Source organism: Crinia signifera, chromosome 1 (genome assembly GCF_055691185.1).
Source record: "Crinia signifera chromosome 1, ASM5569118v1, whole genome shotgun sequence".
Taxonomy (NCBI): Eukaryota; Metazoa; Chordata; class Amphibia; order Anura; family Myobatrachidae; genus Crinia; species Crinia signifera.
Window position 1 is genome coordinate 155,661,583 of NC_139217.1, and position 26,571 is coordinate 155,688,153.

At 45.4% G+C, this 26,571-nt stretch overlaps 1 protein-coding gene across 1 annotated transcript; it reads left to right on the forward strand.

Annotated features, from left to right (window-relative positions):
• Positions 1-15,350: 15,350 nt before the first annotated feature.
• LOC146026736 (uncharacterized) lies at positions 15,351-26,169 on the forward strand. Its single transcript, XM_083157651.1, has 4 exons — positions 15,351-15,845; positions 19,795-19,846; positions 24,428-24,500; positions 25,907-26,169. Exons 1-4 carry the CDS (start codon positions 15,700-15,702, stop codon positions 26,119-26,121), a joined length of 486 nt encoding a protein of 161 aa, XP_083013777.1. The 5' UTR covers positions 15,351-15,699; the 3' UTR covers positions 26,122-26,169.
• Positions 26,170-26,571: the final 402 nt, after the last annotated feature.

The following is a 26,571-nucleotide window of genomic DNA, read 5'->3' on the forward strand; positions in this document are numbered from 1 at the left end:
TGTATGCACTTAGCAAATCCAATAAGGCCTCGCTCCGCCAAGCAACGCGTGCTATAGCTTAGCAACGCCTAGCTGGACTTAGCATTACTTACTCTATGCATCTATGTGTATGCGTACATTTATGTTTAAAAGACACATACACATACTTGCAGGTATCCTGAGACCAGCATTATACACCAGCGCTGCCTGCCTGCCTGGCTGCCTGTGCTGAAATGGGGAAAGGGGTGGGGGAAAACGTTCTGCACAAGAGTAGTGTATTGGTATTGACGTGGGTATCCCCAATTACTAATTGCCGTGCTACAATTGCAGTTAGTGCATATGCGGGGGTGCAGCCTGCCTGGCTGCCTGCCTGCTCCTTGAAATGTTTAAACATGTTAATAAATTGAAATATCATATATATATATATCTGCAAACAAATCATACATCAACACAGGAAAAAATCCCCAACACATTAGAGAATAAATCAATGTACTCACCAGTCATCAGGGATAGTATCAACTACAATAATGAAGATATAACAAACACATAAGATCCCTTGTACAAGGTATAATAATGAGCACCTATATTGTACTTCCCCCAAAACTAAGCACATATGATAAATATCTCCTATTTCTTTGCCATTAGGAGGGCAGGCTGGCTAATTGTCGTTTTGTAACACTGACAACTACCACACTGTACTTATTTGAAGGGGTGATTTTTACAACAATTGGTGTGTTCTGGTCCACTAGATAAAATGTACCTGAAGTATCTTTGCGCCACAGAGTCCCGCAGCTGGTATCCCCTCTGGCATTCAGGGGCGCGGGATGGGCGCATGGGCGGATCTTGCGGCTCAGATGGTACCTCCCACTCATCAAAGGGTATCTCACGCCGCACAGCAATGTTGTGGAAAAATATACACAGGCCCACGATCCTCGACACCATTTGAGGCGCATACTGTAAGTCACCACCAGTGCGGTGGAGCACTCTAAATCGACCCTTTAAAAGGCCAATTGAGCGCTCCACCACTTGCCTGGTGGCAACATGCGCCCGATTGAATGCCTCCTGTGGGCCCGGTGCTGGGTAGCTGTACGGCGTAAGTAGCCAGGGCGTACATGGGTAACCGGAGTCACCCAGAACCCACGCATCACGGCCTTCCAGCTCTTGTAGTCTTTGCCATATCCCGGTTTGTCGGATGACATGAGAGTCATGGGCACTTCCGGGAAACTTCGAGTTGAAGGCGAGAATCTCCATGGATGGGCCACATACCACCATCACGTTCAGTGAGTGGAACAATTTGCGGTTCCTATATATCTTCTCACTTCGAGATGGAGGCACAAATGGTACATGGGTGCCATCCACAGCCCCTATCACATTAGGGAAGCCAGCAATTTGATGGAAGGCCTGCTGGCTTCTGCGCAGGGTCTCGGTGGCAAATGTCATGGCCATGAAGTGCCCCTTGCGCCTGAACATGGCCGACGTCACACGCCTCAGGATTCGGCAGAAGGCCGGCTGAGATATTCCAGCAAGTACTGCCACTACTTGTTGGAATGATCCTGAGGCGCAGAAATGCAAGACCGCCAGCAGCTGTGTGTGAGGCGGAATTGCTGTCGTGATCCCGTGTAGAGGTTCCAGATCACTCTCAATTAACGAGAGCAGATCCAGAATTACATGTGGCGGTAACCGGTACCTAGTAAGTACCTCATCATCGGGCATAGCAAACAGAGTCACCCGTGTGCGATAGATTCTAGCACGTCCTGGCCTCCTTGGGCGACGAGTGGGGAGAGCCGCAAGTGCCCTTAGCCTCCTTTCCATGTCCCGCATCATTGCTTCAGCAACCTATAAAGAAATGAACATAAATACTGATGCACCTATGCACATAATGGCCATATCCCACTACAAATAGATTTGTAGGCTTCAATACGTACAATAGATGGCCGCCCCGTAAAATCCCGAAGATCCATTTGACTCTATAATGATGTAACAATAATATGAACTCAATACACACCGTCCTAAACACACAGATGCTTACAACATCGAACTACTAAACACTACTTGAGTATCAAAGGTGTCTGCATTTGTTGCCGACATCATGTACTATGAGACATTCCAGCTATTGCTGGGACATATTGTCCTGCAATAGATGAACACACACAGGTTTAAGACCTGTGAGTGAAATAGTGAACATGTGACATGTTGCAATAATGCTACAAAGACTTTGCTGGCCCAACAATCTGTAGTCAGTGAGGCAATGGTGCATACATTCATACACTTACATTGTTAATGGATATCATATCTACAAGGACCATGGAAGAGCTTACCTTAGACCCTGACAAGTCCAGATCTGGAGACAAATGATTCTAGCAGCAAATCACTATTTATAGGCCTGTCACATGTGTGGTCTATAACAGTAGTGATGAGTATTGCATGACTTGTGGCCTGGAATTTCTAAGGGATTGGGCTACTTTTAGCTTGCAATCAAACGCCACAATACCACAGTAGTCATGAACCAAATGTCATGTCATGCTAGCAAATAGCATGTGTATTGTGCGATAGTCACAGGTGTATCAGAAGATTCTATGCAATGTTAGAATTGGTGACCAGTATTTCATGTAGAAGTTTCGCCAGGTTTTACACAATGGAATTTCCGCCACCGTATGCGGCGCGAAAAAACAGCGACGTACGCTCGTGCACGGAACGCAGCTGCCGCTGATGTCCGCCAAACAGGATACACAAACAGTATATAAAGGTGTATTAGAATGTGACAATGTTGTTGCTAACATGTCTGGATCACAACCAGAGGTGGACCAGGAGCTGCAGCAACTATTTGACCAGGTGGACTCCAGCACCACCTATGTGCCACTGCACATGCGGCCAGTGGGAAATGAGGAGGCTGCTGGCCCTTCTACAGCAGGGCAACCTGCACCTGACCATTCTACAGCAGGGCAACCTGCACCTGGCCCTTCTGCAGCAGGGCAACCTGCAGCTGTCTCATATGCACCATCAGAAGAATCTTTTGGAACACAACCGGGGACTTCACAAGATAGTACCATGGCCAGCACTTCAAGTGCAGCGACACGTGCCAGGGGGCGTGGCCATGGACGTGGCAAGGGGAGAAAGAGGGCAACAGAGGAACCAACTACAAGAAATAAGGCATATGAAGCACAGGAGCTTGCCATCCTGGTTCCCCGAGCACGTGATTTGATTGAGTGTCCATCAGAGAGGCTGACACACACAGGCAGATGGAAGATTTGGGAAGAGATAACGGCAGAGATTAATGAAGTTGCGCCACAAGTTCGTGAGGCCGACCATGTCAAGAAGAGGCAAGTTGTTTTGTGATACATGTGCCCAGTAATAGACAAGTAATGATTGAATTCATGCTTAGATGGATTTTGCAAATGGCCGGTGAGGTTGTTACCATACACAGACATTATTGACATGTTATTTGGTTGAGAGTTAGAGTAGGGTGATTGTGAATGTGTATTGTAACGGTTGATATCATAGTTGCATGTAATGTTATCTTTTGGACATTAAGCACATGTCGTAATATGTAGCACAGAGCAATGGCAGCAACAGCAAACATCTGGAGTGACATGTATTAATATGTCAACTTACATTGCAGGTGGCAGGACTTCAAAACCAACCTGAAGAGGAAGATGACCAAGCGGTGGGAACACAGCCAGACATCTGGGGCCGGGCCCATGCCATCAGGGCTAGAGTTCACCCCCCTGGAGTTGATGGCCGAGAGCTGTGTATCACTTGAGGAGGTCAGGGGGGTGAGCACGATGGATAGCGAGGCCCCAGCTGAAGTGTTTGCGTCTTTTATTGAAGGTAAATATTTGTCATGCCATAAACTTGTGCAAGTAATTATCTTAGAATGTGTCCTAATTGTGTTTATCATTTTCCACAGACACCCCACTGCTTGGTGACGACTCTGCTCAGGAGGTGGAGGAGTCCGTGCCACCTGGCCCCAGTGGTAGGCCTGTGCAGCAGCAGCCATCGGCCCAAGCCGATTTGGCCAGGTTGGCCCAGATGCTTGGGGACATAAACCAGCAGGGAGAGTTGGCATCAGAACGGATGCATAGGACCGAGGAGATCATGGCGAGCTTGGTCAGCACCCAGCAGGCCATCGCTGGGAGCCTGCAGGCCATGGCTGAGGCGCATCAGGCCATGGCTGCAAGTGCTCAGGTGCTGGCCGAGCAAGCCACCCGCCAAAATGATCTCCTCCTCCACCATAATGAGCTTATGGTGGAGCTAGTTACCAGCAACAGGGTCCTAATGTCATCCGTTTCTGGTGCATTACCACCAGCAACACTCCCTGCTGGCAGGAGGGGTAGACCAGCCAACCCCTCACCAGCATCTGCTCCACCTGCCCCAGCATCTGGCCGTGCCCGAAGAGCTGCTGCACAGGCCAAGGAGCCTACCAAGGCCAAACGTGGTCAAAAATGAACTTGTGGCTGCATTAATCTCCACCGTTATCTCATCCCAAATCTTCCATTGTACTGTGTGTGTCAGCTTCTTATGTCCAATCACGTGCTGAGGGTAACCAGATGAGCCCTTGCTTCAAATGTCCTTTTTGGTTCCCCTGTTGCCCTCTTTTGCCTGCCATTACTGTCAGCTGTACTTGAAGTGATGTTGCTAAGTCCCCGGTTGTGTTCCAAATGATTCTGCTGATGGTGCATATGAGCCAGCTGCAGGTTGCCCTGCTGCAGAAGGGCCAGGTGCAGGTTGCCCTGCTGTCGAATGGTCAGGTGCAGGTTGCCCTGCTGTAGAAGGGCCAGCAGCCTCCTCATTTCCCACTGGCTGCATGTGCAGTGGCACATAGGAGGTGCTGGAGTCCATCTGTGTGCAATTATATTTGTTTTGTATTATAATTTATTTTGGTACATTCCTGCCATGGTTTGTTTTTTTTGGTATTTATATTTTTTTGTCATTGCATCACAGTGGCATTGACTGTGAAATGTATATAAATAAATTTCTTTACTTTACAACAATTGTGTGGTTTAATTAGTACATGTCGCATACACATGTGTATTGCTAGTATTAATATTCAGTCATGTCCATTGTTAGCAGGTTTAAAGTGTGTCAGAAGTACAGCATATGTGGGTGATTAGTAAGGTTTCCTTGAAGCAGCAATGGTTTCAATTAAAGCACTGACAAGCGTCCTATTAGTGAGTAATGAGTAAAGGAGTCGATTTTATTGGGTTCAGGTGTTAATGCTTGTAGTCATTAGGCGGTCCGTTCGCCTCCCGCAGGAACGAGTGGTGTCCGCAAAGCAATAGTGGCCTTTTGGACACCGCACATTTCTTCCCTTTTTGATCGCGTGCATTCGGAGTGCTATCCGAATGTACGCCCCCCAACATAAGTGTACTCCCCCGTGTCCGCCCATGTTTCCGCCCCGTTTTGCCCACTTTGAAACTACGCCCATGTGTCATTCCGCATGACGCCCATAATACGCCCATATTTCCCGAATGATTGCGGTGACCAGTTTTGTACGGGATTTGCCCGAACAGGTACGGAGTCAAGGCGTGGCACATGCGCGTAGCGTTCTCCACGCATGCGCAGACGCCGTAAAGACGCGATCCGAAAGTATGCGGTAAAGTACGCGTCAATCAGAATAAGGGCCACAGAGAGGTGCTGGAGGTAAGTGGGGACTTTATAGTAATATGAAAGGTGGAGAGGGGATTTCGATTTCCAGTATTGCATAATTTGTGTATAATTATGCCAGTGCTCCATCTAGTGGTTACACACTATAACACGCTACAGAAATGAGAGAAAAGCTGCTTGGTATCAGACGTCTTCCAAAGAGGAATTCTGCAAGGTAAACTGTTGTTTTTAATGTTTAAACTCTAAAAAATGTCAGATGTGAAAGTTATTTAATTGCTAAAAATCATCTTGTCTTCATTTTACACCTAGATTTGTATAGGTATGGGTCGTAGGGTCAACAGTAAATCAACAGTCAATAGGTCGACCACTACTGGTGAACAGTCAAAGAATAAAAAGATTGACATGCATTATGTCAACATGGTCAAAAGGTCGACACAAGCAATAGGTCAACATGAAAAAGGTTGCCATGGTTTTTGGTGTCTATGTTGACATACATACTCCATCTCCTTGACACACTTAAAAATAAAATATTTTTGTCCTGGGAATACATACAGTACAAACATTGATGCATTATCTTGAAATGGTTGTGTACATCATGACAGATGTACCCATATATAGAAGCCCAATAACACTTCCTGATTCGCCTCATTAACAAGGAAAAGCAGGAAGGGACATTGACAGCACATCACCTCAGACTGACTCTGTGGCAGGCTCACAGGGCATGCTCGAGATCTCGCTACTCACGTGAGATATCCTGCGCAGCCCAGAGCCAGCAGCAGGGACAATAATATGCATTGATCCTGGTCCACCAACCTAAGGCACCCCTGCAAGTGTCCTGAGGCACCCCAGGGTGCCTCGGCACACCGTTTGGGAACCACTGCACTAGACAATATTCCAAGCAAATTTGCCAATAATGAGATATTGTAATAAAATTCTTAAAATTGTCTAGTGTGTACCCACTACACCGCTAGTGAAGCCACACACCCATGGGGCACTAGCTACATCCCGCGTTAGCGTGATATTATTTCACTGTTCACTTGTCTATTTAAAAGGTATTAAGTTACTTGGATAGAAGTCTGTTTTCACAGGAGACAGAGCATCTCATGTCATACTCTAAGTGTTTTGATTATAAAAATGATAAAAATAATACAAAATAGACATTTACTACTTACAGGGAGAAATGAGACGCGAGGCAGCGATGAGCTGAGTTTCTAGTGGTTAGAGTCAAAGTTGCTTCATTGAAGGGGTTGGCATAGCAAATAGAGAGTTGGAGGGAGACTTCATTGATCTCTCTGACTTTTCCTACCCCAGCATCTCTCCTCATCTCCCACCCAAGTGTCTCCCCTGCCCTCCATAAACATCTCACTGGCCATGCTCCCTCACACGTAGAAACCCCAGTCAGCGTGTCAGTGTCCCCTTTCTGCCCATTGCTTCCCCTTCTCCAGCCCAGTGTTCCACCCACATTTCACTGCCCCTTATTCCTATACAGGCCAGTACCCCCTATCACACCCATCCATACCAGTGTCGCCCTCATATATCACTCCCCTCCCCAGTTGCTCCCTAACCATTGACCACCCTGCACATCAATGATGCAAAGGCACAAATAATAGCAGAAAAACAACAAAAGGTAGATTGTCCCCTCCACTGGCGCTCTAATAGGATGGTACCTCCCTTGAAATTGAGGTATGATCCTCTTCTCCCAAATTTATACGACAGCTACGGTATATATATATAAATACCATACATCCCTTTGAATACAGCAACGCTCCTCTTCTCCGCCTCTGAAATAGTATACTTCTGTATCGCCAATATGGGTACCCCTTAATCGGTGGGTGGTCAAAGAGTGAAATGGACTCCCCAAAAAGCAATGCAAAGAAATGGCAAAAATAGTGTGATACCATTTAATAAAATACAGAAGTGAAACAAATACAATCAGATAGGTGAATGGAAGGATGGCCTGTTACCCGTTTATGTGGGGAACATGGATGGCAATCCAGTCCTCAAAGATGGCAAGAGAGGATGACGGTGAACCCGGGACAATCACCGTCAAACGTCCACAACAGCAGGCACAGAGTCCAGTAGGTCCACACACACTATCCACATAAAGAAAGGAATCCCTGGGGAGCTGAAAAAATTATAATTATAATGATTTATAAATAAACTAACAAAACAAAACAACATTGTGACATTTTATTTACAGTTTCTTATATTTACAGTTTCTTATATAGCTCATACATATTACGCAGCCCTTTACAGAGTATAGTTGAACATTTACATCAGTCCCTGTCCCTGTGGAGCTTACAATCTATATTCCCTACCACATGTACACGCACACACAGACATTCTAGGGTTAATTTTTGTTGGAAGCCAATTGACCTACCAGTATACCAGTATAGTATACATTTACAGTTTTGTATATAGAAATACCCCCATGGCTGCCAACCAAGTAGAAAATTCCCTTATATAAAATCATGGAAAAGTGCTGTGTGCTTCCGGATATAGGGATCAGGAGAAGATGCCGGAAAGCCTGTCACAGTGTTGGGATTCCTCTATTGACCAGCGCACACCACCTGTATATTTATGGAATGGAAGGTTTTATGTTTACATGAAGGATTCCTCACTACACACAAGTAGCACATGAATAGAACTAACAGCACTAAGATAATTTGATATTCCTCCTCCTACACAATAAAGTGTCTCTAAGATCCAGTAGCTCAATGGGGGTTATTCTAGTTCATTCTTTCTGACAAAATCCTTCTTATGCTGCTTTCCCACTGCAGACCCGTTTTAAGTTACAGGTAATCTTAAACGGTATTTAGCATTCCCACTGCAGCAGATTACAGTTTTAAATGCCATTTAAGTACCATTCCCATTGCAGGTAAAACGTTTTAGCTCTTCAAAACGTTTTTACAGCACAAATAGTGCCTGTGACTTTAATGGGCTTTTCAGGGTTGTGGGGAGTGTCACAACACAGGCAACAACCAATTGCTTGAATTGTAGCCTGTTTACATTAAGAATACCGTTTAAGATGCATTCCCATTGCCTCTTAAACAATAGATTACCGTTTAAAACACTGCTTTGAAAACGGGTTGAAATACCATTTAACTTTAAACGGTATTTCAACTCTGGCGCTTTCCCACTGCAGCCTTAAACGGTATTTTGCCCTCAAAAATCGGCAATATACCGTTTTAAGGCTGCAGTGGGAAAGGGGCAGGCGATGGACAAAACCATGTGCACTGCGGGTGGGGCAGATGTAACTTGTGCAGAGAGAATTAGATTTGGGTGGGGTTTTTCTTCAAAGTGAGATCTATATTGCAGTGTAAAATCATGCAGTCAGTATTTTCCCTGCACAGAAACAAAATAACTCACCCAAATCTAATTCTCTCTGCACAAGTTACATCTGCCCCCCCTGCAGTGCACATGGTTTTGTCCATCTAAGAAAGATTTTGTCAGAAAGAATAAACTAGAATAAACCCCCATGTTCTCTCTACTACCAGTTCAAAAATTCACAGGTTTTCTGGGAGATTTATGAAAGATTTATAAAGGGATCTGTCTAACAGGCATATTTATCAAGATTATTTTTTTACTAAAATAAAGTGAAATTATTTCCACCCAGTGACCAGTGATCTGAAAAGGAATAAAGGGCCTGATTCAGACCTGTTTTCTAGGCCGCATATGTTCGCAGACTAGCAATCAGGTAAGCGCAACCCGCCGCCTTGCTGAACTAGCGCACACCCCCCCCCCAGAGCCGTGCGAATCCCCTCTCTAATATGTGAGTGGATGTGTATGCTAACAGCAAGGCAGAGAAAGCATACTGTACGATGGTCGCTCACCATCAATGATTTCTCCTGCCTTTGCTAAGAAAAGTCAGCCTAACTGGGATTATTGCAGGCACTGTCATATTACCCTGTGTGGGGGCCCGAGGACAAGTGACCCTGTTGCCCCTTCCCTAATCCGGCTCTGGTTGACGTAAATGCACTGGAGTGTAGTCATCAGGAATGGGTCAGAGCCAGTACCATGTGCCCATGGTCAGGTCAGTCAGGAGATTGGAACCAGGGAGTCACATGATGCAGTTCTGGGGGATCCGGCAAGGAGAGGTGTTAGGTGGACTGGGCCGGAAAGCAGGAAAGCATGCTGGGAGTTCTAGCTGAAACAGGTCACTAGGTCGACCCTATGAAGTTCGACATACATTAGGTCGACCACTGAAGGTTAATACATGAAATAGGTTAGGTCGACACATGAAATAGGTTGACATTGCTAAGGTTGACAGGTTTGGAAGGTCGACACACACATTAGGATGACAATGGGAAAGTCGGCGTTCAAAAAGGTTGACATGAGTTTCCCTTGTTTTTTAGCTGACCTTTGCCGACAGGCAGTATTTCATACCCTACCATCCACTAGGGTGTGGAGGGAGAATATAATAGTGTATCCGAAGCATGGTGAGCGTTGCGAGCCATGGGAGGGGCCGAGGTACACGTAGATGCTGTCCATGCGGATTATGTCGACATTCGGGACAAAAAAAGTAAAAAGCTCATGACAATCTTTTGACTATCGACCTTCCCATTGTGTCTAATGCTTGTGTCAACCTTTTGACCCACCCTATTACAGGTGTCGACCTATGACCCATGCCCGCAGAAACATTGGAGGTCAGGTGGAGAAAGGAATACTCTGGTATAGCACCTGTACACTTTATTATGTAAATAATATGATGTGACGCCATCAGTTCTGCAGCAGCCGGGGAGTGACTGCAGGTAGTGTGGGGGCAGCAAGAGGCCAGCATCCACCCATCATTTAATCACAGCCAGCTGTTTACAGACAATGCTGCCAAACCTGGTTAAAGGGAGCCAGGCTCTTGCATGCTTTGGCAAGGCACAGCCATCAGTCACACCATCAAAACTTGCAACAGCTTCATGCTAAGGGGAAATAAAAAATCTAATTGTGCCACTTGCGGAATTGGCAACACACTACTGTTACTGACATTTCTGTTACCTCCTCTTGAAGGGAACGTCAGTACATAGGGGGTGTGGAAGGTGCAGTGATGGGTTTGGCGTTGGGCGTGGCAACACCATTGAGTAATTGAGGCTTTTTCCCCTGCTATAAAGTGCTGAGAAAATAGGCATTGAGTAGCAGGGGGCTATGATATTGGGTCCCCTTGGACTGCCCACTTGTGCTCTGCAAGTGGGCAGCTGAAGAAGGGTGCAGGGGCTAGTGGGGAAAGCAGGAGACTTACCAGGGGCTGGGAGCGTCACCAGATTCTCTGGAACCTCCCAACTATTCCAGGACGGTAGGCATGTATGCAACACACATAAGCTGCAACCAAATTTGCATAGGAAACAAATGAGCCTCTAACTTTCCGGGGGCCGGCAGCGACACACAATTTTCATGCACATTACAGCATATGGGCAGAAAGGGTAGATAATACTGTAAGTACCAAGGACGCATTAGCCTGTTAAAAGTATAAACAAGATAAAAATCTTAAACTTTTATGGCCACTAATAAACAAAACACATTTAACATGTAATGTAATCCTGCTATTAGATGATATTTGTATAACTGTGTGTCTTAGGCGTAACCCGCGGCTATCATGTTCAGCACACAACTTGCACAAGGGATCCAGTGCCCACAAGTCATCCCACATCACAAAGCACCATATGTGCCTCTTAGGTTTTATTATGTGGCCACCTTGGGATGCATTTTGATTGAACACTCTTACTATAATTTGGCACATCTACAGGCTGCCTCGCAGCCCCCGCTTAGGCCTTCTTGGCACAGGGTACCATAAATGGAAAATGTGGCCTAGTACCCAAGACAAAAGTCGAACAGTGAATTGATGGGAATCAGTGCTGTAACTACCTGTGGGCGAGTGGTGCGCCGTACCAAGCACAGAGGCTCTGTGGGTGCCACGTTGCCCACCCCATTGACTGTGCTTCTTGCTTTCAGGGTCCATGGAATGGCACCATGCAGCCAGTAGTGTGGCACTAGTGCCCCACAGTGTCCTTACTACAGTGAAGACTGCTGTAGTGTTCGGATTTGGCGGCGCCCTGTGTGTGTGATGTCACATGTACAGGTGGTGGGGCTAGCACAGGGCGCTGGGAGCCCTTGTAACACCACTGACTGGAATATACACCTAAATATAGAGACATTTTCACTGGAAGGAACATTAAATGGCATACATGAAATAGAAGGTAAGGTGGTCCTGCTCAAGTAAGTTTACAATATGAATGGGGACTATGTAAAAACCAGACGGGACCCTTTGTCCGGGTCCGGTTTTTACACATACCCATATAAATGGTATGGGGAACAACTGGTACACAAGTTATCAGTGTAATGACTGTACTAATATGTGCTGCCAGTGGTGGAACTACCATCTGCTATGGGGCCCGGCGGCTGGGGGGGGGGGGGGGCCCGGTGGAGAGCAAGCAGTCCCCTGCACCCTCTGTAGTTTCATTACTTTATTACAGAGCCTGGCGGGGGTAGCTACCGCCATGCAGTAGGAGCCAGGCAAGGAGGGGAGGCAGCGTGCGGAAGGAGTCGGGCCGGAAGGGGGGGTGACATCACAGTGTAGGAGAAGCCGAACAGGGAGAGTGATGCGCAATGCGTGGGCCGGCGCTACCAGCGCACTCTACCTGCATTTGCTAACCTGCAGGTGACGCTGTGCCTGACAAACTATAAGGCAGTCAGTGGCGCCGGAATGGGGTAAGTGAAGCGCGGCTCCTCACTCCTCCCCCCGCTCCCCTGTATCAGGTACTCTGGCTTCCTCCATCCTATCACCTCCCCCTCCTCCAGGGTCCCCCTCACCCCGCTCCCCTGTATCAGGTCCTCCGTCCTCTCACCTCCCTCTCCTTCTCAGCATCCAGGCTCACCGTGACCTCTAGGCTGTATGCCCCCATGCATGGGGAACTTGGGCCTGCCAGAAACAGGCTTCAGCCGGCGGCTCTGTCCCCTTTGCCAGTAGAAACTGCCACTGTATACTCCCTTAACAGCTCCTATTCCTTACAGCAGCTAGTGCTGTATTTCTGTCCATCTACAGGACATATATACTGTGTATATATATATATATCTATATAGCAGGGATAGCGGCGGCGCTCTATATATATATCTACATACATATATATATATCTACAGTGCGTATACATATATATATAAATAAATATGTGTGTGTGCACATATATACATCTATATTTGTCAATTTGGAGAGGCACAAAGTAACTCCCCCTGGCAATGAGCTTGTAAACCGCCATGGCAACTAGATGGTAATCCCCCTGTGCAATGAGTTTGTACATTCCCTTCCCCCTGTGGCGGAGGTCATGAAGCCCCTGGAAAGGAGCATGTGACTCTTGGCAAGGAGCAATATTCCCTGTCATCGAGCAATTAACCCCTGGCAACGAGTATGTATACTGCTGGCAACAAGCATGTAGATAAGCAGAACTTATGTGGCATATGTAATAGGCATTACAGTTTGTTGCATAATGTGTAATGGGCATTAAGGTGTGTGGTATAATATGTAATGGGCATTACAGTGTGGTATAATATGTAATGGACATAACAGTGTGTGGTATAATGTGTAATAGGCATTATGGTGTCTGGTATAATGTGTAATAATCATTATGGTATGCAGCATAATATGTTAAGGGCATCGCGATGGCGGCATAATGTGTGATGGGCATTACAGTGTGTCACAATGTGTAATGGGCATTTTCAAGGGGGGCCCCATTATAAATGTTGCTATGGGGCCCACAAAGTTCTAGTTACGCCTCTGTGTGCTGCTGCTGTTATATAGAAGCATTATCAGCCAATAGTGTTAAAGCTCCCATCTCCCACTTGTAACTAGCATGGCTGTGGTGTGGCATGGGTGGAATGAGACACTGAGAGAAGGAAAAATGAAAGATAAGGTGACATATGAAAAAAAGGAATATTAGTAACCTGGAACTGAGGATGCTGGAAGACAGAACACTGGCGCCACAATCCTGACACCACTCTGAATACTGATGCTGCACAGCCAACATCCCAAACTTAAAAATCAGGGGGGATTAGAGCTATGCACAAGGCAATGCTGAGGAAGGTAAGGTCAGGCTGTTGGGATGTGGAGGGTATAGGCTAGATTCTGTGTGTAAGTGGAAGGTTTCCCAACTACCCCCCCCCCCCCCCCACACACACACACACACACACACACATGCTCACACTGCAGGACCATGCTGCCTGCTGGTGGGACAGCAGGACAGTCTCAAAGAATTGGGACAGTTGGGAGGTATGCACATCACACCCGAAAGTCAACTAGTGACAAAAATGACTGCCCTTGACTTTTTGTATCAACTAACATTCATTCTATGCTGGCTTTTGCTTCTGTGCTGCCTGGGCATTACAGAAGACATCTGCAAGCTCAGATAAGTATGCGGTCATTAGGTCAATAGTGTCTTGATCGACAGCCAAAGGTAAACAACTATTGGTCAACAGTCCAAAGGTCAACACATTAAACAGGTTGACATACATAGGTCAACATGGTCAAAAGGTCGACAGAAGCCAAAAATTGACATGAGTTTTTTTTTAAACCATCCCAGTGGTTATAGAGGGAGAATATATATATATATAGAGAGAGAGAGAGAGAGAGAGAGAGAGAGAGGGCAGCAAAGTGTCAACCTAGACAGGGCCGTAACTAGGGGGGGGCTGGGGGGTCACGAGCACCGGGCGCTGGAGGTGAGGGGCGCTGTGAGGTCCGGTGACAGGTATGTCCGTCCATCTCCTACTAGCGCGGCTGCAGGAAGCGCTGATGACTTCGAAAAGACTTGCCGGACGCTGATTGGCTGAATTCAGCCAATCAGCGTCCGGCAAGTCTTTTTGAAGTCATCAGCGCTTCCCGCCGCAGCGCTAGTAGGAGACGGACGAAGTCAAAGTAAGATGCGTCTGCGGCTTCTGCGGCTTCAACGGTGAGAGGACTGTGCGGGGAGGGGGGGTCTCCGGCGCCAGGGACAAGGCGTCATTTGGTCGGTCCCCCCTGTCAGCTGCTAACTAAGCAGCGGGGAATAAACGCTGTGCGCATGCGCACAGCGTCTATTCCCGCAGCCAGGGGGCTGGGGGCATGGCTAGAGGCTCACAGAGCCTCTGGGTCATGCCCCCATAGCGGCAAAATGGGGGCGTGGCCTCGCGGGAGAGCAGCGATTATAGGCCACGCCCCAAATTAGGCCACGCCCCCCGAAAATTTCGACGCGCCTCCGGCGCGCAGCAGCATCGCTATGGGGGGGGGGGCACCAAAAGACTGCCTTGCCCCGGCCGCCGGAAACCCTAGTTTCAGCCCTGACCTAGACATGCCCACTGCTGAACCAAGAGCCTTGATATTTGTTCCCAATGCAAGTATATACTGTATATATGAAGTTTGCTACGACTAAGTAACTAGAAAAAGTTATTTATGCTGCAAGTTACATACAGTATATTTAAAAAAATTCAATTGCTTTGGCTAAGGAGTTGACAATAACCCCAATTATAAAGGGTTAAGGTATTATATTCATGCTCAATGTTGTACTTTCAGCTAAAAAAGCAATGGAATATATAGTAGCTCAACCGCTTACTTTTCCCTTTCAAAAGATTAAAGATTAAGCTGGTACAGCATCTTAACTTCTGTCATTAGAGAACAACAGTGCTGATAATGTATTCGTGTGGTAACTAATACCCTGTGATACTATGGTAGTCAAAGCAACGCCAACAAACAGATCCTGGCCAATGGAATGTCTGCATGAAGCCTCACAGACTGTTCCACACAGGACACACTTTCTTGTCACTCACACCACACATCACTCATTCTTTGCAGATCCAACGGGGCACAAACAAAAAATAATTGTGGTTGCTTACGTAGCCAAAGGATATATTCTATTTTTTTTTATTTACAATACAACTGAACTATTATATTTACTTTTGGATCGAGGTACAATATATTATATTTACATTAGAATGGATATTTTCCTGCAATATTCTTGACAGATGAGTAGTAGTATCCTTACTACAGAGTTTTCACTGACCATCTGCTTATGCTGACCTGTTTCCTAAACAGTGATGTCAAAATATCTTCTCTTCAAGGTTATATGCTAATTAAAGACTTTTAATATATGGATTTGTCCAGGATACATGCTGGATGCTTTTCTGAGGAGAATGCCAATATCATCAGGTGCAGAAGGACATGTTGGAGTAGGTGTGAATAGAACCATAAAATGGATTCCAGAAGGAGGAGAGGACCATGAAGGTGTAAGGAACAGCAACTCATATCTTCAGAGGTAAGGGGAGCCAGATAAACTTCATATGGTACTTGTTTCCTAGCATTTGCTTAGTGTGCTATTCTGCGTAGTAAAATCGCATTGCACATCGCATCGCATGGGTATTTGTGCCTTGCGATGTGTGAGATGCGATCTCGGTAGTTAAATTAGTTAATTTATTCACTGCACCCTGAGTGAAATCGCATCGCACATCGTGTGAGATGTGAAATGAGATGAGATGTGAGATGAGATCTCAGTAGTTCATATGGTAAGACACCTAAAACACCACCACTCTCCACGTCACCCCGAAGCGTGGCGAGCGCAGCGGAACGTGTCCTCCGACTTTTTCATACCCCCACTATCCACGTCGGCGTGGAGTTTATTTCATATAGTGTGGCGAGCTAAATTAACTAAATTAACTACTAAGCGTACGTAGGAAATCTGGGCGCCCTGCTAGGAAACAAGTACCCTTCAAACATTTAAGATAATATATGTATACAAATTATATATTGCTAGATGGGTATTTTTTTAAGAAGATAAAATTGTGAGAGACAAAGTAGTAACCTAATTTTATCTCATCTCCCAATTTACATGTGCTGTGGGTAAATATTACACCCGCACGATACAAGAATGGATAACATTCAATCTTTTACATCTTGGGTGCCAAAGTATGTAGTGAGAAATGACAGTAGCTGATTGGGTGGTACTTTATATCTCACCATTTTATCTCTTACCAAGCTTTGATAAATAGACAATAAAGCTTAAAACCTCCATAGAATTTTTTTTGCATTAGAAATATCCATCACTTACTAATATATCTTAGAATTTAATGGAATGTTGCTAAAAACTACTTTAAAAAAAAAACAGAAAAGGAAGTGTTACTGTATTCCTTTGCCAGTACATTGCAAAATAACGTTTATTATAGTGCATGGATTAAAGCGATAGCTCTCAACATGACCCATTCTAGGAGGGACACTGCTCTGGTCCTGGACAACCCTCTTAAGGTTTGATTGTCCTCCCCTGTGTTGAACTAGTTAATTGATAAGAAAGATATTTCACCACAGATGAGGAAATTTACACATGAAGGGGTATATTCAATGCCAAATGGTGAGCTATGATTGCAGGCAGTGCCAATAATTTCCCGTCATAGCTTGCGGGTCAGGAATAGGTCATGTAGGAAGGTATGATAAAGCTGGCTTGAATGGTGCCCACACACGATGAGATGTGTGCTTGGTGCAATTTGAGCCTAAACAATGTGTGCTATGTGTGATTTAGACTGTACACACTGTGCGATTTGAACTACACCAGATGTTGACTAGAATAGTGAGTACAATAGCATGCAATGTAGTACAATAATAAAAAAGGGGGGGAAATTGAGCAGTGCTGTTTGTTTTTAAATAACCAGATTGGTAGATCTATCACAATAATTTATTATCACATACTATAATAAATGGTATGCCAGCAACATAAAAAACATTGATGATGTAAATAAATGAATGAATATTAAAATTGATCAAATTCAGATTAAAATACTCAGAGTCCTCACCAACCATACAGCTCTGGTGTCCTGGAGAGTCCCGGATATATCAGTCCATTTGGAACAACATAAGTCCCGAAAGAGATAGTCCAGACTCTCCAGAGGGACACCCAATGAAATGCAGGTTTTGCCAGGAGTGGCCCAAGGTGGCTCAAATAACCAGCTCCTGCCGCAGATCTTAATAATGCGGGGTAGTGTCCGCAACCTCCTGGTACCATGATGGAATAAATGGTTATATCCAAATTTGAAGATGCAAAGAAGGGTCCAAATGAAAATGATCGGGTCTGCAATCCAGGAACACTTGGTTGGGAGGATCAGCAATTATCTCCTTATGCAGTTCACTATGCCTGGTAGGATAATCATTGCATGGATATGGCTTGCTTTATATACCCTAACTACATGGGTCATGTGACCAATCAACTCTAATTAGATCAACCAATCGGTAAATATACATAATAAAATGACGCTTTAGCAGGAGGCAAAGGATACTCATACAATCTTACTAATACATTTATTATGTTGTAGTTTCTTATTAAAATGAGAGAATAAAGTGCATTCGTTTGTGTATACAGGCGCCGTGATAGCCGGAACATCCGGGTCACGGACTTCACAGATAACTACTCCTGGCTGTTTGAGTGGGCAGCAAATCTTAGTACTGCTTCAGGGTGACTCTCTGTATGTCCGGGTATCAGCAGGGAGCATAATTTATGAACACCGCTCAATTCCGGATGGTCACATCGTCACGGACCCGCCCGGAGTACTTCCGGGTTGTGTCCAGTGACGCGTCTGCCCGGCTTCTCTGCCGCGATCTAGTTGGGCTCGCCGGAATACTTCCAGGTTGGACCTGATCACGTGAGCGCAGGAAAATGGAACTTAAAGATGTGTCCACATACATCTTGGCTTTTTTTCTCAATTTGTCACAACATATATAACATGGCTTAGCAGTTTTTCCAAATGTAGCAAGTGGATGGATTCTTAAAATTGTTTGCAGCAGTAGAATTTGTATAAAGTTATAGGTTAGAGGTGGAAATTAAAAAAAAAATCAAAGTGACTTCTGCAGAGTCCAAAGTGTGCCAAAATGTGCCATACATGGCACAATAAAACCAAGATGTATGTGGACACATCTGTATGTTCTACACAGACCGGCGACTCGGGTTGCTTAGCAACTCTGTTGTACAGACATATAAATACCAAATAGCAGGTTTTCTTTGGAGAGGACCATAAATTATGAATTGAAATTAAAATGATATCTATATCAGGTCAAACCCGGAAGTATTCAATGCAAAGTGCTGCAAAAATGTAATTATCTATTGTTATATTCCTGTCAATATTTTTTATAATAATAGATGATGGAGGCAAAATATATAACCTATGAATAATGTCTGTATAAAGTAAATAGTGAGTTCTGATGCTATCACTTAAGTGTGAATTAGGAAAACAAGCTGCGTACACATCTCAACGAATGCGTTTCTCCAGGAGCCTGACTTTATCAAGGTGTATCACCTTGATAAAGCCAGGTTCCTGGCAAAACGAGTTGGTGGATTAAGAGGATAATCCCTATCCAGTTCTGAACCTTGCTACCTTTCCACTATTGGATCCGGACCAGTCTCCACATCCAGGGTCTATTTATGACCACCGGCCACCATTTGGTACTTTCCATCTAGGGCTTACCTATGCCCTAACCCGGTCGGAGGTGATACACAAAACGGGAGAGTGCTACTCCATAAAATACCTACCGCGGGCCTCTCTGGATATATTGGATACAAACAACCAGTTGGTAATAAGGAGACATCATAGGAACGGACCCATTAATCAGTGGACTCTATAAATACGGTACCGTATGAACTGGACTAAATTTAATTCTTCGTCCATTTTTACTGCCAAACTCCTTTTTAATATGGTATGTCATGTCTTATGTTTTTAATAAATAATTTTGTAACTTTCTCACCCAATTGGCACTAATACTATCATTATTTAATGTTAACTATATTGCTTAGCGCAGTGTACCCCTCTGTTTTCTCTACTGCCACACAGTACCTGCTCATTGTCAGGGAGTTCCCTGCTGCCGCTGTTGCTGCTGTTACCGCTAACACCCAGCACCTTTGACGCCTGCCTGCTGCCTCTATCTCTGAGTTTCTAAATGGCCCTCCCAATATGGTCACTGCCTCCTCTAGCATCCTTTAAAACTGTCTCCTCTGAGGCGGTGGTAATTTTGGGAAGGACATTTTCAAAGGCATAACATAAGAAATACTTTTTGCAGCACTGGCCGTGACCGCAGACACTGTATGATTGCGCGGCTCACCAGGCCCTAGAAACAGCCCTGCACAACACAGGTGTAATGCTACTTAGAGCATTTTAGCCATGGGAATTATAACTTATTATAACTTTAAACATGCAGCTTACAATATGACTTGATATTAACTTCTTTAACAGGTATCTTTATCATGCCGGTGGGGGGAAAATAAAATCAGAAGTAAAGCCAGAAGTAAGTAAATTATGGATGTTTACTTTATACACGCTGTTGTTATATTATTTTTTATAGTTGGAAGCACATAATAGCCCAAAACACTACAGATATTGGGTTCAATAAAATAAGCCCATACTTGCCTATCTTCCCCGAATGGTTAGGAGGCTTCTGAAAATCATATATGAAATGAGAAGAAAAAACAGAAGAGGTGCCGCAGACCTCGTGTAATACTGATAGGTATATGGACTCAGAAGTATGGTCCTTGAATGTTTTATAACACAATGGTATAAATGATCTGAATGAATTCGGGGATAACCCCTTCCAAATTACTCACCAAATTAGAGTATATGCAGACGTGTAAAAAAATCTCCTCATGTGCCCAAATCCTCCTCTGGTATGATGGATGACAAGACTTGCTATGGTAAAAGGATAACTTTATTGGACACTAATACATTTAGTTAAAAAAAGGGGGGGAGCAGGTTACTCATCTTTAAAGTTTTAGTAATCCAGTAGTTTGTAGATGGTTATAACGGGGCCCCGTTCACAAGCAGCTGGTACTCCTTCCTCCCAAAAGATGAGGTCCTTAGCTCCCTGTAGTCAGCACCAACGCGTTTCAATCGTCCAGGATCTTTCTCAAGCCCTTGCTATAAAATGTCTGTTTTCACAGCACTGCAAAGCGGCTGTTGGAGCTGCAATGATGCAAATGTTATGCCACATGCCCTAAAAAGCCCATTTCCCTGCCGGCCACGCCCCCTATCCACCAACCAGGCTGCCCCCTGCCGGAGGAGGTGGCAGCTAAGTAGTTAAGTATGTATTAGCCATGGGGGTCATAACAGCGTCAGCAGCTGTATCGTAACTGTATCGTATCTCTCCCACCTCACACCCCAAACTCATGACTTTTATTAGTTCAGAGTTATTTACAGATAGAGCCATCCTCATCTAGCCCTTTAATAGGATTAAGTAAGCCAGAGCTGTCGGACTTAATCCTATGCTAATTCCCTACTGTATCATTCTATGCATTGTATTGCAGCTGAGAACAATAGGCCTTGACTCACCATGGCTATCCAGAGAAGGCTCCATCTGTAGTATATACAGTAATATAGCTGCACTTACTTGAGGGGTGAGACAACTCATTGCTTATTAAATCGACCTCTTAATGAAGCATTCAGCAACTGGTGTGCCATGAGTACTGTGCAAGGGCGCCACAACACAATCGGTCCTGAAATCAAGCTAAAACCAACCACCAGACTTTGCGGCACAAACAAAGACTGCTTGTATACACTGCTTGCACTGGTAGCCACTACTGATAATGCGCAGGAACACACAGTTGAGCAATATCCTTCCACAAAATTCAGGAGCGCAAGCAAGTGGCTCAATATGCCCCAAGTGAGCGTGCAAAAGTAATATACCCTAAGTAAGTGTGCCCATGTGCTGTTTGGTGATATATGTGCAATATGTGCATTCCATTGTCCCCAGTCATTGGCAAGAAGGGTCGCTACCTGAGCTATGAGTTGTGTTCAACATTTACATTTACCTTTTAGCACATCTCATATCTTAAATAGGGGCTATCCTTACCAATGACTGGGGAAAGTTTATCCAACGGTCGATGAAGCTCCAAAAGCATCCAAAAGGTAATTGGGCAGACCTAAGTGGGTTCTTTGTATGCTTGTGGTTTCACTCTTTCTCTCTGGACTGGAGGAACCCCTGTAAGTCCAGACATATGTATTTCCCAGCTGCATCACTTTTTTTCTTCTGATAAAAACTCTCCTTAAAAGAAACTGATGGTGTGCCTTGGCAATTTCAGCATCTTGATCAGTTAATGTAGTAATCTGTGAAAACAGCCCATCAATACAGTAGTAAGTGTTACTTCATTTACTAGTAAGTTAAAAAATGTAGATGTTATTCTCAGCTTTCTTCTTCAAGCTGCAGTGACGAGGATATGCAATGTTTTTCCTCTGTTACACCATTGTTGGTACCGTATGTAATTGTGTCCCCAAGTAGGTAGGCTCTCCTCATGATGCTCAGACCTGCAAGTGGGAAGATAATGTAGTACCTACCACAATATTGATGGGCTCTTCTTTATCCTCTTTTAGTGAGTTTACGTGGGAACATTTGGATTTTAAATTATTTTGTCCGTATTTTACTGACTTTGGTCATCTCTGAATCAGTTTGCTAGCACGGTGATGCTTTCTTTTGTTATTACTTTCATTAGATCCCTGAAACTCGAATAATATAACAAACAGACTTAGGGAGAGGTGTAACTCTGGGAGGCAATGGAGTCATCTGCCGCTGGGCTCCTGGTCCCAAGGGGGCACCTCTCCTCCCCTGCAAGTTTGAATCAATTAATTGAAAGCCATCAATATAGCTTCTGTGGCTGACTCACTACCCTAGCAGGACAATAGATGTCACATAATCTTTATTTTAAATGTAATAATGTGAGTGTGTGTGTGTGGTTGGGCACCAATATTTATCTTGCCTCCGGGCAATTTGGACGAACTTATGCCACAAGACTCAGGTGTTCATTTAGTAAGTGGAGATAAGGGGGCTATATATAGAAGGCAGAGAAAACCCCTTCACACATCACTTCTTATTTACTTTGACAAGGAATCACATACACTCAGGGGCGTAACTAGAACTCTCTGGGCCCCATAGCAAAATTTTAAGTCGGGCCTCCTTGTACAGGGTGACACACACACATGGGTAGTGGGCTACAGAGGCGTCAGGCACATTTATAGGTGGTACAGTGGGACAGACACATGTGAGTAGTGTGGGGACAAAAGGTGTCATAAAAACATTCACACAGGGTTAGGAGGGTACAAAGTGCAACACACAGGAGGGGGATGTTTGGCGGGTATAAGGTGTCATAATACACACACACATACATACAGGGGTAATGGGCTACAGGTGGGGTCACGTACAGGGATAGGGGGTACAGAGACACAGTCTGACACTGGTAGAGGAAAGAAATGGGGGACAAGGTTTCACACACACACACACACACACACACATGGATTGTTGGGTCACACACCAGAGATTAGGGTGGTAGGGGGAACAAGGTGTAACATACATGGGGATAGGGGTACTGCAGGGATGATTGAGGTTTTGATTGGGTCTCACACACACACACGGGTTGTGGGGACACACCAGGGATTAGGGTGGTAGGGGGGACAAGGTGTCACACATGGGGGCATACACCAGAGATGATAGAGAATTGAGGGGGTCACACACAGAGGAAGAGGGTAGGAGGGTCATAAGGTCTGATCTACACAGGGGTCACACACTGGGGGGTAGCTGGCTATAGCGCTCACAGGCACTTACAAATCTGTTGATTAATGAGCTGCAGAGTGTTAGTAAGGTCCACATATGGTGAAGGGGAAATCATGATTTGGAATCCAGCATGAGCGGCTACAAAACAGATGGCCACCAGGCTGGAAGCACCCCCTGTGCGGGAGCAGCCAGGAGGCAGGACAAGCACTGCTTCCCCATCCCCTCATGCATGGAGCAGCGCCGGCTGCTGGAGGATAGAGGTGCCGGGGCTGCTGGGCAGGGAGAGGGGCGGGCGGATCTCCGGCATCTGGAGGCTGGGGGAGTCGAGGCTTTAGAGCAGCTCAGGTCTCCATCACCCTGGGGGAGAAATCCTCAGATCTCCAATGCCGGTGAGCTTTTCTGCAGTGCAGTGTAACTGGTTGCAGGGGGGGGGGGGGGGGACAGTGGGCCCTGGGGACGGCTCAGGCCCCATAGCAACTGCACCCCCTGCACCCTCGGTAGCTACGCCACTGCATGCACTGGACACAGATGCAGTCTGAGTCTTTATTTGTAGCAGGCAACAGCATTCCAGTATGTTCACAGGGTTCCAGTACAGCACCATACAGGTGTCAGTTCACCAAACTCCTCACAGCATCTAATGGCCCTACTATAGCCCGCACCCCAGCCTATCACCTGGGCAGCTATTCCACCATCAGGAACCATTACCCTATTCCCTGGACACAAATGTAACAGAAAGCCGCAGGTGCTGCTAATCAGCAAAACCTTGATCACCTCTTTGGGAAAAGCTGGACTTGAACTAATCATCCTGCTGCTGTTGCTCTAAAACCTCTGCATAGTTCACATTCACTTCATATGAACCTATGCTGCCCCTGCCAAAGTACTGCAACAACAGGCTGCAACTGAGTCACTAGCGCTGCCATAGGCACTTATGGTATTGCTACATGTCCTACATATTAGTAAGAGGGGTCACTTATACCCCTTTTCCATTTAAAACCTGGGTAGCCGAACACAGTTACCACCGATACAATATGGCATTCTGATGTGAAACCATCCTTAGAGTTTTTCCACCTTGGTGGGTCTATTATTAGTAACAGTCGCATCAGCAGCTCCTGCTTCATCTCCACAATAAGTGGTAGATGAAATTCCACCCTGTGCAAGTCTGCGAACGACTTGTGAATGGATCTCAAATCCATTCACAACTCACTCATCCTGTTTAGTGAGGCATATAAAACATTTACCATTTCTACCAGTTTGGAAAGTTACCATTTGACTAATGATTTTATTGCCATCAGTAAACTGCTTGTAACAATACATATTTATATATTTTTGGAGCCGTCAAATGTCAATGATGGATTACGTAATTCGCAGAACAAACAAGCATCCACGAAAGAAAGCTCAAGCGTTCGTAAGTACTTACTGAAGTTACACTTCTGAATGTCTTTTATAGTCTTGTACATTGTTTTGTTTGCATATGAATGTAACTGTTTAAGCTCTTCAATTAGCTAAATTGTGAATAAGTACAATTACACAAAAAGTGTTTTATAAAATAGATTATTGTGCTAATTTTCCATGGTTTGTTACTTAAGGCTGCTTTATAAAGATTCTTCATTTTGGATGTAACTGCCTTAGCAACCACAGTCGCATGCAATCTAGTGAGCAGAGAGGCTTTGAACACCCTTCTATGATTTGGTTTGTTTGGCAGACTATACAAATTAATTAATCTGGATAAAATGCTTGAATAAAGTACAGTATTTGAAACATTTCACTTTAAATGTATTCAGTGTTATCATGGTACCAGTTTTATACAATATGACTGATGTATTAGTTCCACTGGTGCAAGGGCGGATTGGGAATTAAAACCAATATCGAAGCAGCCATAATCCGGGGGGTGGGGGGGGGGTAGATGTTGCACGCCGAAGTCACAATTAATGTCACAGTAACAATTTTGGGGCGTGGCCTAGCTATATGGGGGCAAGGCCTATTTCAGGTAGGCCAATCCGCCCCTGGATACCCCCTACAAGCGTCTAAAACTCTGAGCCACAGCACACCTGAGCCCCAGGGTACCCCTTGCATGTTCCTTCCCTCGTGTGGGACACAGGATACCCCCCCAATCTCTGGGACACAGCACACCCAAGCCCTAGGGTACCCCTATCAACTTATGTACCTAGACTGAACTAAAGGACAGCATACCTGAGCCATAGGGTAGTCCATACACCTGTATGAGGCGGGCGGCACATGGAACCCCTGAACCCATACAGGTGAACACATCTCCCCTCCACCTCCTCCAGCCTGCCATGATAGCAGCCCCGTCACTGGGGCTCTCCAGACACTACAGGGTTACATGTCACCCACAGCTGCACACTGGCAGCCTCATCCTCTTCCTGCCCAGCTCTCACCTGCACCTCCTCGGGATCCGCCATTTTCTCCCGGCACCGTGACCATCCTGAGCGGCAGCTGACTGAGCCGGACAGCAGCAGCGCGTCACGTGACCTGTCGGGGATCGGGTCGCAGCCATTTTAACTTTGGCAAAATTAAGGCTGGCCGTGGCCATCTTTAATAAGGGCACAGTGCTGCGGCCCAGCACGAAGAAGGTTGTTAGGGTGGGTGTCCACTTCTACTAATAAATGTGCCGGCCCACTGGGAAACGGCCCTGTTGTCACAGTGTGAATTTCATCTTTAATATTTGTTACACATAATGCAAAATACTGTAGTGGATGTCACTAACACATCCTGAAAGAAAGAAGTGTAATCATAATTAATAGCAATAATCTCCCAAACATTTAAATTCTGTATCATTATTACAAAACACAGATCCCATGGAACACAGAAGAAAAGAATATAACAAGGTTCAAGATGGCAAGGAAACCTCAATGAATACTCAAGAGAACTCAACCAAAGCCACTGAAGAGGACCCAAGCATGGCTCCCAACAAGAACCACATGACATCCACAACACAACCTACAAAAAAAGATGTAGTTTCCACAAATGGCACTGCTAAAAAGTCATCAGTGTGTCTCATTTTGTAATTTGCAGATACATGTAGTCACTTACATAGAGGGGGTTATTCTAGTTCACTCACAAAGGCACAATCACTCTCTAATGGACAAAACCATATGCACTGCAGGTGGGACTAATGTAACATGTGCAGAGAGTTAAGGTCCATACACACTGGGCGACTATGGACAGCGATGATGTCAATCACCGCTGCAGGAAAAGCCCTGCATACGCACTGAGCAGCTTTCCCCTTCCCCCCCACCAGCAGATGAGCGGCTTTCCCGGCAATGTTGCGGGAGCGCGCAGCAGCGCTCATCGCCGGGCCATACACACTGGGTGGCTTTAAGCTGAAAGCCGCTCAAACCTGCTGTTTTGAGCGACTTTCAGCTCAAAGTCGCCCAGTGTGTATGGGCCTTTAGATTTGGGTTTTTATTGTTTTTCTGCAGGGTAAATAATGTCTGCTTTAATTTTACATTGCAATA

Coding starts and splice junctions, on each gene's coding strand:
- LOC146026736 (XM_083157651.1), top strand. CDS start 15,700: ATGCTGGATGCTTTTCTGAGGAGAATGCCAATATCATCAGGTGCAGAA. Junction 15,846..19,794: donor AGCAACTCATATCTTCAGAG/GTAAGGGGAGCC, acceptor CTTCTTTAACAG/GTATCTTTATCATGCCGGTG. Junction 24,501..25,906: donor GAAAGAAAGCTCAAGCGTTC/GTAAGTACTTAC, acceptor TACAAAACACAG/ATCCCATGGAACACAGAAGA.